This window comes from Lolium rigidum, chromosome 1, assembly GCF_022539505.1.
Source record: "Lolium rigidum isolate FL_2022 chromosome 1, APGP_CSIRO_Lrig_0.1, whole genome shotgun sequence".
NCBI lineage: Eukaryota > Viridiplantae > Streptophyta > Magnoliopsida > Poales > Poaceae > Lolium > Lolium rigidum.
In genome coordinates this window covers 14666751-14684431 of record NC_061508.1, presented here as the reverse complement: position 1 = coordinate 14684431, position 17681 = coordinate 14666751, and the positions used below count along the sequence as shown (strand labels likewise).

General features: G+C 41.2%; 1 protein-coding gene and 1 long non-coding RNA gene across 3 annotated transcripts; both read left to right on the top strand.

Annotated features, from left to right (window-relative positions):
* Nucleotides 1–1362: 1362 nt before the first annotated feature.
* On the top strand, nucleotides 1363–4592 carry LOC124667799. The gene is made up of 5 exons (XR_006991413.1): nucleotides 1363–1459; nucleotides 2723–2773; nucleotides 3345–3436; nucleotides 4080–4187; nucleotides 4549–4592. It is a non-coding gene; the product is annotated as an uncharacterized LOC124667799 (long non-coding RNA).
* Nucleotides 4593–11632: 7040 nt separating this feature from the next.
* On the top strand, nucleotides 11633–17050 carry LOC124684955 (dihydrolipoyllysine-residue acetyltransferase component 3 of pyruvate dehydrogenase complex, mitochondrial-like). 2 transcript variants are annotated; one of them, XM_047219216.1, is made up of 19 exons: nucleotides 11633–11764; nucleotides 12428–12521; nucleotides 13227–13324; nucleotides 13418–13500; nucleotides 13618–13658; nucleotides 13775–13830; nucleotides 13947–14021; nucleotides 14102–14194; nucleotides 14299–14538; nucleotides 14613–14634; nucleotides 14986–15071; nucleotides 15161–15246; nucleotides 15423–15498; nucleotides 15716–15783; nucleotides 15879–15945; nucleotides 16017–16112; nucleotides 16197–16299; nucleotides 16392–16484; nucleotides 16588–17050. In XM_047219216.1, exons 1-19 carry the CDS (start codon nucleotides 11735–11737, stop codon nucleotides 16656–16658), a joined length of 1578 nt encoding a protein of 525 aa, XP_047075172.1. In that variant the 5' UTR covers nucleotides 11633–11734; the 3' UTR covers nucleotides 16659–17050. The 2 variants fall into 2 exon arrangements, with proteins under 2 accessions (XP_047075172.1, XP_047075171.1); XM_047219215.1 differs by having other exon boundaries at nucleotides 14613–14685.
* The last annotated feature ends 631 nt before the right edge of the window (nucleotides 17051–17681 follow it).

Genomic DNA, 17681 nt, shown 5'->3' with positions numbered 1-17681 from the left:
AGATCTTACATACATATTGTATTCACTACAAGAGATCTGATATACTGTGACGAAAACCCTCATGACGGTGGTCCGTAACGTCATAGAATATCATAATGTGTGACATTCTTCCTATGGCGTCACGCATTCATAGAGATCCGTGACGGTGACAGAATCACCGTCACACATTAGCACATTCTATGACGACTTGATAGCTTCTGTGACGAGCGTGAATGGGTCACGGAAAATTAGAATCGAGTGATGGTATTACGCCATATAATAGCTACTGCCGAGCCGGGATCCACATATTGGGGTAAAATAAATAAAGAAATCTCATATCAACATCTAGAAATTAAAAATAGATTGATAAAATTGCAAAACAGAGGATCGAGCCAATGCACGATCTATTCATATTTGGCATGCCAATGCCAACTGAATGTTTTTTTTTGCGAATACTGAATGTTTGTTTACTCGTGTCTTTCTTTTATGCTGATACCTGTCACATGTTTGGGAAGTAGGAAACCGAGCGAGACCTATGTGTTTGCTCTGGATCTTAATCGTATTGTATTAGGGGACACGAGAGGAAAACAAGTCCTCGATCATCAGAGACCTTGAGCCATTTCAGTAGCATGCGGCCTCCTCTTCCTTGAATCGTGGGCGCAAGACGTAGCTGTTCGTTGCGGCTGCCGGGTCTCAGACTCCAAGTCTCTTGGTATGTGCCGCCTGTGTTTCGAAATTCACATTGTAAATTTATTTTTGGAGATTCATGTTGGTGATTGAATTGAGAATATTTGCATAGTAAAAAATAGCGTGTTTGAACCATCAATTTGTTATGTATCTCATTACGTTAACCTAATTATTTCTAGCAGGCTCAGATGATCTTCATTGTGTACCCCGCTTATTGTGCGGATTATCAAGTCTTTTGATAGTAAACAAAACCATATTTTACTCTACAATTAAATGAATATAAGGAAAATAATTTTCTCTCTAACGGAGAACCCACTCCCTCCAAAAATTGTGCCCACTAAAAAGTCTATTTCCCTCCACCCAAAATACAGCTTTCTCTCCACTTTGTATTTTTCTTCCACCAACACACCTTAATACCTGCAGTCACTTGAATAATTTCCAACCATCTCGCCACTTCCCCCTATTTCTCCTCCTCCCCCCCATTCTCTCCACGAAACAGATCAATAGGAAATTGGCGGCGCCCTCCGATCCAACCGCTCCAGCCAGGTCGAGCGGCGCTGCCCTCCTCGTCTGCGGGTTAGAGGTTGCCGGCCTCAACCGCGACCAGCGCGATGCCGCGATCGAACATCGCCGCCATTCCCGCCGGCGCGATCGGAGCCGCCGGCCTCACCCACGACGTCATCTTCGCCCCTTCCCTGGTTCCCTCCCACGCCTGCTGCACCGTCCGCATTCACAGGAACGCCTCCACCTGCAACTGCGAGAACGCCGCCGGACGCACCCGCGCGAACTGCAGGTATTTGGTGTATTGGTTGCTCTTGCGACACCATCGTTCTGATTCATAGGCTGCGTTCTGATTCATAGGTTGGTACAACTATATCCGATGGCATCTGCGAATTAATGGACATGTTCCACAGCTCCTAGATACCTAATTAGATTGGTTTCCTGTGTTGACAAAAGCCGTGGATTTCTACTTAAAATGTGGAATTCAACCCGTGTGTGTCAGACTAGAGTTATTTTTTCATAATAAATCTAAATGACAAACTTTGTAGGATAGTTATACAAGAAAGTGATTAGGTCACCCAAATTTGTAGGATACAGCAACATCTTTCATGCTTTTTGTCTGATCAAATGGGGAACTGAAATTTCATTACAAACTGAAGTGCAACCATACTGGCTTCGTTTATATTTGTTCAATGGTGTTATCCTACATGCATAAAAGATATTTGTCAATGTGGTAATGTCACATAGGGGGGTGATAGTTAAGTTATAGAGCTTAATGTTTACATAGGTTAGTCTATCTTTTAAAGAACACCTCTGCCTGCTCCCGTGAGAGCGCTGCCGTCTGCACCCGCGTGAATGCCACCACACTCCTCCGATTCTAGCTCTGGTCTAAACGCCTCCTTCCTCTTTAGGTTCAGTTCAAAAATAAGGTAGCAGTTTTTCCTTTGGTGATTGAAATTAGAAGATAAACTATGTATTACCTGTTTCCTGTTTTTCTATTTCGAAAGGCAGAGCTTCACTTAAATTATTAGAGGCACCGACATGGCTCGTAGTGCAAAACTTACATATCTCTCTGTTCTGTTACCACTTTTGGCACTTCTCCCATTGCTCAATTCTCCGTTGTGTGTGATAGTAATATGGATATGGCAATCAGTTGATTATAAAATGCTGGTCCTGCTCTATATATATTTTTTGAATTAAGGGCATAGCCCTCAGCTTTTATTAAAGCTGCACAAGCTGTTCATATAGAGTACCAGACCGCCAGAAACACACAACCTTTTTTTCCTCTCTCCTGAAGCCAACTACAAACCAGGCTAAACTAACTTTAGAGATCATATCACACGATACAAAAGGACTAAAATGAAGCTTGAAACTCTGAAAAACACTGAAACCTTTTCCATACTTTCTCCAAACTGTGCTAACATCAGGGCCAAACTATCAATCATTTTCCAAACGTATAAGCATTGTGCAGTAGCTAATTCCTTGTATTTAAAAACCTGTACTGTATAGATTGTTTCATGTTGGTAGTCAAGCTGATTAGAGAAACCATTTGCAGGCAAGAAGGCTGATAGGAGAAACCATTTGCAGGCAAGAAGGCTTTTTGCAGGTATTCTGAATCGTCTAGGACGACACTAGAATAGATTATCAGCAGGACATCATAACAACCATGATGATATTACCGAATTTCAACATGACTTCTATTAGAGCACGTATGTTCCTGTACAAGAGTACCTCCTATTTTAACTGAAAACTTAACCTGCAGTTGCATGCTCTCTGTATTTTGAGTAGTTTGGTTTAGCATTTTTTTAAATCGACACAGAGACAAGCATGCTATCATATGAACCTATGTGCTGAAACTACTACAATTTGTCCTGAAACTAAATGCTTTCAAGGTGATGCTCTGCTTACATGCTTTCCCTTATTAAAGAGATAAAGTGAGTCGTTATACTATGTAGTATTGTTTGATTGTTGAAGATATCTCACGAATAGAAATACAACTCTGATCAGTAATACATGTGGACGATGTGTGCCTTGATAGTTAAATGTTGAGCACATTCTGTGTTATCTCTGTGAAGTTTAAGCGTTAGGGCTGGTTATAGACTCAGTGATAACATGTTTGCTGTTTTAATATATATTCATTGCTAATGATAATACTAATATTCATTTGCTTCATTTAGGAAATTTGTGTAAAAACAAGGAAAATCGAGAGGCTGTCAAGCATCACGAAACTACCGGCTCTAGGTCTTATCCTGCCCATTTCCACCAACTTGTAAGTATTCTACCAAACTGAAACGCGTGCAATCATCTAGTAGGTGCCACCACTGGTGATAACACTGCATAGTAAACTCAATCTAGCACAGCAGGGGTTATTGCTACTCCGGGTGATAATGATTCATTACATCTCATTTATGTCAAGTTGGTCACTCCATTCTACTTGAGTTTATATTACGAGGGGAACTAAGTTTATGTAGAAGTTTCATTTTAGATGATGTACTAGTATGACACCCCTGAAGAACAAGGGCAATATAAGAGGCATAGTTTTTCTTCTGCTAATTCTGAAGTGGTAGATTCTATTTTAAACTTGCTGGTGCAAGTTCATATTGTTTTCTTGGCATAGTATGGTTCTCAACCATATAGGTTTTTGGCAGGTTACTTCGTCAAACTCTTCTTATTTTAGTTCTGAGAATAATGAATTGTATGGTTTACCTAGAAGCACTAAAAAAAGAACAGATCAGGTAGCCTTGTACTGTTTTTCCCTGGCAGCTTTATTCTGTGTATTTTGTACTAATTTAACTTTTGAACTGCATTTTTTCTCACTATCTATTTCATATATTTCTGCACTTTATACTACTGCACAGTTTGGCAACTTTCATCTATGGAATATTAATTATATGAATTCCCACATCTTGTAGAAAAAAGACAAGTGCAACAATGAGGACCGTAGTCCCATTGAGTTTTGTAAAGAGTCCCACACTAATATAAAGACGGGATGCGTGAGTGCAGCTGCCATTGAAGCTTATGTGAGATTTCTCTCTGTATTTGGTTACTTAAATAATAGTTGTTACTAGCTATATTTATCGTTGATGTCTGCTTGCTATGATGTTGGCTATTTGTTGTGCCGCTGGTTGTTTATGGGTTGGTGGCTGCTTGTTGTACTGCTGGTTATTTCCATTCTGCTTGATGTACTGCTAGCTGCTTGTAGTAGTGCTGGTAGTTGGTTGTTATGTGCTACTGGCTACTTGATGACTTGTTGTTGGTTGCTTCCTGAATGAAAGACAATTATATGTTTTGTACATGATTATGGCTCTTACCATGTTTTTGTAAGTTAAATTGAACGTGTCACCTATATCAAACTTGAGCAACGATGTTTTTTTCTACGAGACTACTATGGAAGAGATAAGGATTGAAGCACAACTAGAAGATGAGTGCCCGATGCACTGGTACACATATTGTCGCTGAAGTTCTGAAGGAGCACAACTCCTCAAGCACCTTCCTTTCTACCATGATGCACCTATTAAGATCTGGGTGGTATAGAACATCAGCAGCATCAGTTAGAAGAAAATTTTGGATAACAGAAGATAGAAGTAATAGAGGCAAATGCGATATACCAACAACAATTAACCGAGAGAGGTAAAACACAAGAGGATGCACTTTGAAGAGATGAAAAAGAAGCAACAAGAAGAATTGGCATGTCTGAAGAAGCTGTCGGAAACATGCAACTCAAAACTAGGCACCATATACACTTAATGATGCATGAAAACCATCATTATATGGTGAAGTTATTCTAGCATGAACTTAGTTTGTGTTTCGTAAGTTATGTCAATTTTGTAGTGCAACTTATTTAGTTATGGACCATGGTATTTGGTCGTGAGTTAGATGCATATTGTGATTTCAATGGCAATTGAGTATATGTTGTCATATATGTATTCAAAATTAATTTCAATTCATAACATGATGTATATGAAATTTAGAAATTATTACAAGCAAAAATTATAAAAATAAAAAAATGAATTAATATTACATGCAAAAAATATATAAAATAGTACCTACAAAAAATGGGAGAAACTATTATTTCTTCCTAAAATAATTTAGAATATTAGACAAGAATTAAACATATATTTTAGGCGAAATATTAAAATAAAAATTTGAAAATTAATTAAATGACATCATGTACGATGTCATTCACATTCTGTGACGTTAATCCGTGACGTTTCCCACCCGTGGGATGGTCTTCTAAGTGCTGACATCACACATGATGTCACCCATACTCTGTGACGTTTTCTGACGCGCCGCGTCACGAGCGAGTAATCTGTGACGGGGATTCCGTGACGATGCTTGTGACGCTCAAAGTACGTCATGGAGGGGTCTTCCGTGACGTTTATTGCTATTGCGTGACGTCTTGAGCTCGTCACAGTATATCAGATCTCTTGTAGTGATTTTTAACTATTCAATGAATAATAGAAATAGGTATGATCCTATAGTCGTACTCATATCATATGGTGTAGATTAACAAGTTTTTTGACCCAAAAAGCTAAGTAAAATCCATAGAGATTTTTGCACCTTATAATACAGATTTGAAAAATTGTAAATTAGGTTATAAAAAACAATTACCATACAAACAGTCGGTTTGGTTGAAATTAAAATATCATCATCCAAAAAAATAAAAAATACTAATTTTCTTGTTTTCATATTTGACACCACATCCACATGGTACATAACAACCACACATCTTCCCATTATACAAAGAGAACTTTACATGTATTCTCACATAGAATACTAGCAGACGGTTGGTTTTTTGGGGCATCAGCAATCTTCCCGTTTCGGAGCCTTCCGTGTGAGACTGTGACCTTGAAGGCTCCTGTGATTAGAAAAGCTCCTGTGAGATCTTCCATTTGTAATTTTGGCAGCACAGAATCTGTTGAATGTAGATGAGCTGCAGCCCAATAAGGCAGTCCATGTAGTCTACAATTCCTAAAATCTCAAGGCCCGTCACGTTGGCAGCTTGGGACAGTCTTGGGGGACAAAGTTTAGTCCCACAATGCTAGTTGGGAGAGAGTTCGAGTGGTATATAAGGGTTGCTGTTCTAGTCCTTCCAAGTGAGTGAGAATAGAAGGAGCCCTCACGCACTCCTCCTCCTCCGCCCGCCCCGGCTCGGCACGGCACGACACGCACGCACGTCACGTTTCGTGACTCGAGTTCGAGTTCGAGACACACTCAAGGAAGCTTAAATTTTTGCTTGGTGCACCAACTGAGTTGGGTACGTGTCGACCTGCATGTGCATGGTCGCCGCGTGTCCCTGGCTTCCTATGCGTGGCAACGCGATCGGGTCGGCTCTCCTCCCAGGCTATACAAGGAGACAGATCAGATCTGGAGAATACAGCTCTCAGAACTCTCTAGTATGTCTCTCTCACGAAGTTTCTTTTGTTGCGCTACTCTCTAGTCTTCCCCATCCCGGCGACTGCGTGCACAGCCGTCCGGGAGAGCAGGCCTCCGAAACCCCGTCCGTTGAGATCCTGCATCGGGAGACAGGCTATAAGGTTTTTGGGGAGCGTCTCGGCGCAACTGCTCGCTTCTGTTCGTGCTCTTCTTCGCCGGTTCGACTGCTTCATCAATGACTCCGATTACACCATGGGCGATATCTACAACTCCCATGGTGGTGCTGGTGCGACCTTCCCAATCGAGATGTACGTGCTTTTCCTCTCCTACCTTGCACTACTACTTGTTTCATGTTCAGATCTGATGCATGTGCTTAGTCTGATGTGTGTGGTTAAGTATGCTTGTGCATCTGTAATGTTGCTTTCGGTAATTAAATTCACACGAAAAATGCCTAATAATCCAACAATCCAAAAACCTTATTTACTTGGGCAATTTTCACCGTCAGGTTTTGCTGCTGCGCTCAAACCGAGCCCGTTTACAGGTTCTCACTTCAAGAGATGACAGAATAAGACCCTCTTGTGGCTCACTTCTATGGGCGTGCACCAAGTTGCGGAAGGTACTCCCAGAGGTCCGCTTACTCCTGAAGAGGATAAAGCGTTCGGGGATGCCACCGTAATCTTTGTGGGTGCTGTCCTAAGTGTGCTTGGAGACAAGTTGGTTGATGCTTATCTGCACATCCGAAATGGAAGGAACTGTGGGATGCACTGGACGCTAAGTTTGGTGCTGCCGATGCCGGAGGTGAACTGTATGCTATGGAGCAGTTCAATGACTACAGAATGGTTGAGAACCGATCTGTAGTAGAACATGCTCATGAGATACAGATCATGACAAAGGAACTTGAGCTCATCAAGTGTGTGCTACCGGACAAGTTTGTCGCGGGATGCATTGTCGCTAAGCTTCCCCCTTCATGGAGGAACTTTGCCACTTCTCTGAAACATCAGAGGCATGAGTTCTCTGTTGAGAATATCATGGGCTCTCTGCATGTTGAGGAGAAGGCGAGGGCAAAAGACAAACACACTGGAGGAACCGAGGGACGTTCTGCTGCCAATATGGTACAGAAAAATGCCCACAAGTCCAAGGCCGGGAAAGAACAAGGGAGTCTCCCAGACTACCAACTTAAAGAAGAAGCGGAAAACGGAGAAGAAAAATCCTTGCTGGGTGTGTGGCGAGACAGGCCATTGGGCTAATCGTTGTCCACAACGCAAAGGAAAGAAAGGTCAGGCTGGACAGAACTCAAATTCTGTCAACATGATCATTGGCAACACAGAGGAAGGAACTACAGGGTATGGTAATATATTACCTACTGTTCTTTCGGTGTTTCAGCCCACATAATGGTGGGTTGATACATGTGCAGGTGTGTGTGCTGACATCTCCATGTTTACCTCTTATCAGGCCTGAGGATCCTCAGTAATGATTGGGATTGGGTTGCATGCTACTGTTTGTGGTGTTGGCACGGTATATCTGAAGTTTACTTCGGAAAAGATCGTGCAACTGAAGAACGTGCTGCATGTCCCTTCTATCAAGAAGAATCCCGTTAGTGGCTCCCGTCTTATGAAAGATGGGTTTAAGTTGGTGTTTGAGTCCAATAAAATTGTACTGTCTAAGTATGGAACTTTTGTTGGAAAGGGCTATGAATGTGAGGGAATGTTTCGCTTCTCTCTAGAAGATTTCTGTGATAATGTTGTGAACCATGTAAGCACTAGTGTTAATGAAACTAATGTTTGACATTCACGACTTTGTCATGTTAATTTAGGTTGTATGACGCGGCTTGCTGATATGAGTTTAATTCCGAAATTCACCTTTGTCAAAGGCTCTAAGTGCCATGCTTGTGTGCAAGCAAAGCAGCCTCACAAGCCTGCGAAGGAAAGAAACTTGGCACCACTAGAGCTCATACATTCAGATCTGTGTGAGATGAATGGTGAGTTGACAAGAGGTGGAAAGAAATATTTCATGACTTTGATTGATGATTCCACTAGGTATTGGTATGTGTATCTCCTGAAAACTAAAGATGAGGCTCTTGATTTTCTTTAAAATCTATAAGGCTGAAGTTGAGAACTAACTTGAAAGAATGATAAAAAGGGTTCGGTCCGATCGTGGTGGAGAGTACTTTTCTAATGAGTTTAATTTATTCTGTGCGGAACATGGTATAATCCATGAGAGAACGCCTCCCAATTCCCCACAATCCAATGAGATTGCGGAAAGGAAAAACCGTACTCTAACAGATTTGGTTAACGCCATGTTAGATATTTCGGGTTTATCCAAGGAATGGTGGGGGGAGACTATATTGACTTCGTGTCATGTCCTAAACCATGTTCCAACCAAGAATAAAAAGATTACCCCTTATGAGGAATGAGGAAAGAAAAGACCAACACTCTCCTACCTACGAACTTGGGGATGTTTGGCTAAAGTGAATTTGCCAATCACCAAGAAGCGAAAGCTTGGACCAAAAACCGTGGACTCTGTCTTTCTTGGCTATGCTGCCCATAGCATTGCTTATAGATTTCTTGTGGTGAAATCGGGAGTGGACGACATGAATGTTGGCACCATCTTTGAATCAAGAGATGCTACATTCTTTGAGGATATATTTCCTATGAGAGATATGCATGGCATGTCTAGTTGGGAATCTGATCCAATACATGAAACTCCTATGGAGTCTGATGAGGAATCTGATGATGAGAGTTCAGATTCTGATGAAGATAACAATGAAGCTCCCACAAGGAGCAAGAGACAAAGGATTGCAAAGTCTTTTGGTAATGATTTCATTGTGTATCTTGTGGATGATAATTTTGTGGTGCTTTTTCTTTTGCAAAAAGCTTTGTGGTACTTCAGAATAAATTACATGATCATCTTCAACAAATCTTAATGATCGAACGGAGCAAAGGGAGATTAGATCGAACGGTCTTAAGGATCCCAATCTCCTTCATCAAACCCGTTTGACGACCAATTACCAACTGCACTCCCCAAAACTACAGTCCATTCATGTGCAATCTGCAAACATTCTCAGTAGTAGGCAAGCAATGGAGAGATGAAATATGTGAAAACTTATTTTTACCATTGATAATCACCATGGAAACCTTTAGACAAAGATATCATTCACGCTGTTTCATTTTGTATGGTGTTTTGATTGTTTTAAACAAGACTTTGGCCAACAAATACTCCATTAGTATGCAATTTATATAACATAAAATTATTATCATTATATTTGTACTAGATTTGTACTCAGTACTAACTATTATGCTTCCGTATCACATAAACAAAATATTAGTAGAGTAATTGTTGTTCAAGTTTTGGCCGGTAGGGTAAGTGCAGAAGTAGTAGGATAATTAAAACGAAGAGAATTCATATAATAAAGAAATCTTGTATTACATCACACCGAATGGAACTTCCTGCATGTGCCATTGACCACTCCGAGGCAACAAATATATAGAGAGAAGGATACTACAAATGATATTTTCTAGAATATTCTCAATGCTGAAAGCATATCAGATACTCCATCCATACCAGATTAATGGGCAATTATGCACTTCGAGAAACAAATTTGACTATAAATTTAGTCAACAAAATATGAGATACATGCCACAAAAATTATACCAATATGATTCAACTGTAACTGACTCAATAATTATCACTTTCGATCCTCATTTTTCAGTCTACAGATTGAATCCAACAATCACGGTTTTCTTACCTTGTTAATTTTGTTGGGGCAGCTCCATGCGGTACATGGCTATGAGCTGGCATGGAAATATGAGACAGACCTACGATAAAGTGGCATTAAATTGTAATGACCATCATGGTAGAGTTATATAACCATTTTCTTCACCTGCACACATGTATCATATTGGCATCGTTCACACCTTCATTTTAACAATTTATCAATCATTTCTCTTATACTGCTCACTGGAAAACTAAATATGAGACTCTGAATAGAGGAGTTTATGCCATGTTTAAATAGGGTAAAAGGTTATGCATGGAAGTTTCCTTTACGGATTTTTAATTGAACATAAGCCCTACTAAGTAATATAAAGAAGTTATGACTGTATTTTTCAAATTTATAGGAGACAGTGTAAAATAAGTTTCAGAATAATAAATTTGTCATGTCTCAGTTCTATTATTCACTTCTCTTATTATTTTTTGAAGGCATCATTGTTACGTCTCAATTCTGTCAAAATATAATGCTAATTATCACAACGTAACGCCATAAGCAAGGTAAAAGTAAGCAATTCAAGATGCTAATTAGACGACCGGGCAAAACAATAGTGAAGGCTAATTGCACTGCCGTTCAACACTAAAAACCCTTCAAATGAGTATCCGTCTCATCTTAAGGTGGAGAAGGAAGGTCTTCTTCATGACATCATCATCCACAACGAAAGCGACCCATTCAACAAGCAGAACTTTCCAAACACTAAAACATAAAAAGCAAACGAAGATGTCGACAATTTGCAAGATCAAATTGGTTTGGAATACAGAGCCACCTGATGGAGCGGAAGAGGCCGCGCCGGCTTCATGCACGGGCAGGAAGCAATGGCTTCCTGTCGGGTCAATTTTCTCGAATCCAGTTTGGCAGATCCGATAAAAAAAAGCCAACCGCCCCAAGTGGCACAATCCCCGCCGCCATCGATAAGGGTTTTCTTATGCGTGATTGGAGGGATTCGAGAGGGGACTCGACTTCGTGGAACGATCGTATGATGAGACGCTGGGGAGTGAGCAAACAGACGGTTCAGATTATCCCAATCTCCTTCACCAAACGCATTTGACGACCTAGGGGCAACTCCATCCACTATAATAGTATAGATAATACTCCCCCCACCCAAGTTACTTTGACACAATCATGTACACTTGAGCTGTCTCAAATTTTTTTTTAACGTGTCTCAATTTTTTTAGGCCGGATGGAGCAACAATGAATTTCAAAGTTGCAAGAGGTGGCAATGCTTGGGCGATTGGCGAATAAGCAAATATGTCCCTTAAAAATACATACACAGAATCAAAGTTAACAAATAGCCTGACCGCACCAACCGCCCCCTTCCTCCGTGATTTTCTCTACATTTCCTTTTCCTCCATCGGCGACACCCGGAAAGGCTTCCGATCTCCGCCAATTCCGTTGCCGTCGTCGTTGCCGTTGCCGGCGGCCACCATGGCGCTCCTCCTCCGTCACTCCCGCAAGGTACATCTCCCTCGCTCCCTGCTTTTCGCTGCGGCAGGGCCTCCCATTTTCTTGGAATCGCTCCGGTGATCTGGTCCCGCCCTCCAGTCCGCCGCGGCTCTGCGATCCGATCCAGCGACGGTGATAATGGTTAGAATTGTACGACGAGCCAGGGGATAGCAACAATTCTCACGGCTCACGGCGGATTAGATTGGTACAAGGCTTATGCCTTTTTTTTCCCTAGACTAGCAAGTTGGGTTGGAAGTTGGAACAGATTAATGTGGAGAGTTTATTGTGAATTTAAGCCCTTGTAGAAAAGTCTTAGATGCTGGCCGATTGGTTGCCTCGACCCGCTGGCCATGTACGTATGTGATTTGTTGGAACTGTAAATTTGTTATGCTAGACCTGCATAAAGGCCACCACCCAACCCATAGCATCAAACAGGTTGAGCTGCTACCACATGCAATCGATGTATAGTCAATCGTCAAAATATTATCGCGACACCTGTGTGGAGTGCTTGACGATGTTTGGTGATTGGTGTGGCGTGACAGAGCAGAAGACAGGTTCTGGCACTGTGTGGCTTATTGGTTGCTCGCTGCTGGTACTTTCAGCTCTGAAAGCGTTCAGCCAAGTGTATGGTTTTCGTATGCTCATAGTTGCTTTGCGCGTGTTTCACTTGTGCAGTTGCAAAGGGTGCGCGGTGTCCTGGATTACGAGCGTGGGAGCATCGCTAGGCACTTCTCTGCCAGTGCCTGCTCCACTACTGTGAAGGAAGATGGTATGTGCTTCTCCCCCTGTGCTCCTCGCACACCTTAATCCAAGCTGAACTTGCCTCCCGAATCCCAACGGATTTTACTAGTTATTCATGGCATGGAGTGTTTACTGTACCCTTACTACCCAATTGTAGTACTGTACAGGAATACAACTGAATTTTGCTTATGGTTCACCAGTACTGTAGAATCCTAGTATCATCACTGGTGCTGGAATAGAGCTAACTGTTTCATAATCCTGGAATGGCATATCAGATGTGGCCAGCAGTTACCCACATGCCACAGGAGAGCTCTGCTTCTTAAAAGTACAGGCGGAGCTTGAAGGGAAACATGGAAGGGTGCAATCTGATGAAATTGCTTGCTAGGATTTAAAAGTGGAAGCTAGTTTACCATTTAATTACGCCTCGTAAAATGGAGTAGTTGCTTAACAAATCTTTGACCCTTTATTTATATATAATATGAGTTAAATGTTAATTTCATCCTCGTATGTTCAACTGAGATGCTGGTAACGGAAATACAGTAGTTATCTTCTTATTGGCCACTAGCTCTTCCAAAATGAAAATTTTCTCTCATTGATTATAATATAATGTACCGGTTGTTTCTTTTAATACGAACCTTGAACAGAGTGCAACACATATTATTCTGGACTAGTGTTTTTCTTAGAGGCTTGCTTATAATTTTCATTAAAACTAATCGGTAGCTCCCTGCTGTAGGTGTCTCAAGTTCTAGTGTTCATGGGGACTATGGGAAAAAAGTTGGAAGCTCGAGCATTTTCCACGAGAGGTTGTCTGGAAAAGGGCCTACCTCTAAGGTTATGCAGCAGTAGTTAAATCATACTTCTTTAGTTGAACATCTTGTTATCTGTTCTGACTTTGATTGGCTGCCCCATCTATTACTTTTGCAGGTATCTCCACGAGAAGCAAGAGGAAGCTACATCTCGAAGAGAATGCAAATTTCTGCTACTGGATCCAATAGTTTGTTCTCATGGTAGGCACTCTCATTTATGTTTTTTTTTCCTGAATTTATGTGTCCAGATATTTTATGCTGGCTTACCATAGCAGCAACCATGTTTTGACTGTTCATTGTTCATTGCTATTTTATCAGTGGGCAGGTAGTTTCGGCAAGGCAATTTTCAAGTGGTGCAGGTACCTTTCTCGCTCAGTCATGCTAATGTTAACATTCTATCCAACTTTGAGTTATGCGATGGTACAGACAAGTTGATACCTTCATAGCATTTTAACAAAGTTATACACTGTTTCAGATTTGCCAGCGCATGAAGAAATCGGGATGCCTTCTCTGTCACCTACTATGACTGAGGTAATTCACTCAAAATTCAGAAAAAAAGTAATGACACAGCAACATAAAGCATGACCAATGTGCACGTATTCCTTCAATTTTCTGTATAGTATCAAAAACTTCTAAATTGTCTGTAGGGAAATATTGCAAGGTGGGTGAAGAAGGAGGGAGACAAAGTTTCACCTGGTGAAGTTCTTTGCGAAGTGGAAACCGTAAGTTCTGTTTCTTTCCATGTACACCCAGACCACGAATGTGCAGCTAGATAATTGTAAAGAACACCTGTGGTGACTAGGATAAAGCTACTGTGGAGATGGAATGCATGGAGGAAGGTTATCTTGCTAAGATTGTTTGTGGAGATGGCGCAAAAGAGATCAAAGTTGGCGAGGTACATATATGATATATCCTGATGCATAGGCGAAACTTCTTTTTACCATCGGTGACATACTTATTGGCTTGTTACTAAGGCCCATATGTTTTTCTGTGAACTAGGTTATTTGCATAACTGTGGAAGAGGAGGGGGACATTGAGAAATTTAAGGACTACAAGGCTTCATCTTCTGCTTCAGCTGCACCTCCAGCTGAATCGAAGCCCCAATCTGAGGCCCCAGAACCAAAAGAGGAGAAGAAAGAGATGTCCAAGGCTCCCGAGCCAAAGGCTACAAAGACTGAAGAGTCAGGGGATCGCTTATTCTCCAGTCCTGTTGCTAGAAAGTTGGCAGAAGACAACAACGTAAGCAACTTACATTTCAGCTATCCAGACAGTTTATAAGGAATGCAGTTTTTCACCCTCCAAATTGTGTACAGGTACCACTTTCAAGCTTAAAAGGTACTGGTCCAGATGGGCGTATTTTGAAGGCAGACATTGAGGATTACTTGTGTATGCTCTCTTCTGTTATTTTTTGTCTCTGCCAATGAAAAAATCACTCCTGATTGGGTGCTATGACACTGTTCTAGAAGGGCAGAAACAGAGCATGATTAGTCATGTATGCTGTTTATTTTAGCACTTTTTTCTCCACCACCATTTTTTTCACTCTCCACCACTCTCATTTGTAGGAAAATTAGTGGATAGTGGAAAAGTGTATTTGAAGTGTTTAATATACGTAAACATTTATCAGTTCAGTTATGCAAGTAGAACTAGTGTAATCAACTGATGATGTTATGTGTATGCTTGATGAAGCCTCTGTAGCCAAGGATACGAAGAAGGAAGCTTCAGCAGCTCCAGGACTAGGCTATGTGGATCTTCCAAATACACAAATAAGGAAGGTAAAATCAGTGCCATGGGATTCTTTGAACGTGGAATTGTTTGAACGTACTCTGCTGCTATTGACAACTTGTAATTTTATTTGCCTCAGGTTACTGCAAACCGCTTGCTGCAATCTAAGCAAACCATCCCTCACTACTATCTGACAGTTGATAGTCGAGTTGACAAACTTATTAAGTATGCAATTCTTTAACCATTTAGTATTTTATTTTACACATACTGGTTTTTGTGTGAATTAGATAGATAATCTGCTCAATCATTGTTTGGGATAATTGGTCCTATCTTTTGTTTGCACCATTTTTCTGCTGGAAGGCTTTGACAGAAGATCAATTCATTATTTTGTTCTGTTCTAGATTGCGGAGCGAGTTGAACCCTCTGCAGGATGCCTCTGGTGGGAAGAAGATATCTATAAACGACCTTGTTATTAAGGTATGTTTTGATATACGGTAGCTTCTGGTGCTCCGCTTTCTTTGTACTCAAGCACTTACTTGAGTTTACAATTTTTTTAGAAGGCAGGGTGTTCATTGATTGCTTGAGTGACAGGAAAAGTTATTCAAATAAGTTTATCTTGGGTTATTCATGCAGTTATCAGTTGTTTGTATGCCTCCATGCTACAGGCTTGAATTGATTGTTGTTCGATATGCAGGCTGCAGCATTGGCTCTTCGGAAGGTTCCCGCGTGTAACAGTTCCTGGATGAACGATTTTATTCGCCAGTAAGATACGGACAGTAAAATCTTTAAAACGGGGAGCTTTGTTTTCAACTTTCCATTACTCATAATGTGATGTATTTCATCTATTTGTCATGCAGGTATCACAATGTCAACATTAATGTTGCTGTACAAACTGAGCATGGTTTGTTTGTTCCAGTAGTTAGGGTGGGTTGTTTGACTTGGTATCATGCTATTTTCCACACTATCTGCTTCTTTAACTTGAATTATTTCTACAGGACGCAGACAAGAAAGGCTTGGCTACTATTGCCGATGAGGTGAAGCAGTTGGCTCTAAGAGCAAGGGATAACAGTCTAAAACCATCAGAATACGAGGTATAGAGTATAGATCGAATTATATCTTGCCAGCATTTAATAGTGTTTATTTATCCTTGACAATGTTGACGCTATGCTTTGCAGGGTGGCACTTTCACCGTCTCAAATTTGGGAGGCCCTTTCGGAATTAAGCAATTCTGTGCCATCGTAAATCCTCCCCAATCAGCAATTTTGGCGATTGGCTCTGGTAATATGTTGCCTCATAGTAGTTGATAGTCCTTATCGAAACCGCTCCATTACTTATGAGTTACCATATGGTTGGAAATTTCTTTGGAGCAGCTGAGAAGAGGGTGATCCCTGGAGCTGAGGGTCAGTTCGAAGTCGGTTCTTTCATGTCAGCCACGCTAAGCTGCGACCACCGGGTCATTGATGGTACTTGTTTTTTTCCTGTGTCAGCTATAAACAGTGGATGATGCTTCTCATTCCTATCTATGGCGAAATCTGTGCGCTGACTATCCACTATTCCGTTTCGCAGGCGCCATCGGTGCGGAATGGCTGAAGGCATTCAAGGGCTACATCGAGAACCCGACTACCATGCTGCTGTAGGGGGCCATTTTCTTCTGTAAATGACGATGAGAGCGATTTTCTCCTTCATAGGCTCTCATTAATAAACATCACAAAATAACCACATCTCAATTTTTTCCCGCCCTTTTCTTTGCTGTGCATAACCTCGGTACCGAGATCAAACAGAGCTGAGTCAGCGCAGGCTGTTTAACTTGTTCTTGGGCAACAGGCTGGTGCAAATTTGTTGCCTACTTGTGTGCCGGTTTCGGCCGAATCTGATTTCAGGAATACCCTGTACAAGTTATTTTTTCTTCGGTAGGCCAAGTATCTGCCCATAGTGAGACAGCTACCTGTGCGTCTGCATTGTTCTTGTGATTTTCTCAAAATATGCCAATGTGAAGATGAGATAGGAGAGAGCCAAGAGTTGGCAAGACGGACGACCTTCCACAGTTTGGGACCCACTTTTAGCATCACGGCGTAACTGTTTGTACCTCTGTTTCTCGAGCGTGTCATTAATAAGCGTCGTTCTTGCGTCAGCAGAGCCTTACTGTTTCCCTAAAAAAACGTCGTTCTTAGGTGACACCATCACACCAACCACAACATGTGTTGGTAGGATCACAACACATAAATATCTGCCTTATCTAGTCGCCGAGATAAGCTAATCAACTTTAACTCGCGCTGTCCAAAAAATGCGCAGGGTATAACTACAATTACGCTACAAAATCAAAGTACACTTAAAACCATAGTGTAAAACTTCACTGAAACCCAACACACTAAACCCACAAGTATAAGAATAGTAGTTTTAGAAGCATAATTTCTTTTCCTCAAAATCTATTAATATGGATCTAGTTTTAAAGTCTCAATGGGAGAAGCTCAAGATTGAAAACTTTTCCTAATTTGGACAAACCGTTCTGAAAATGTTGTGTTAAAGTTTCGGTTTAAAAACTGTACGCCTTTCCTTCTCTCATACTAATCTTGCGTTGTTCTCATCACCACGACACTTGACGGACATACACACAAATGAGAAGGTGATACTCAACTCATCAAAAAGAAAACATGACAGTT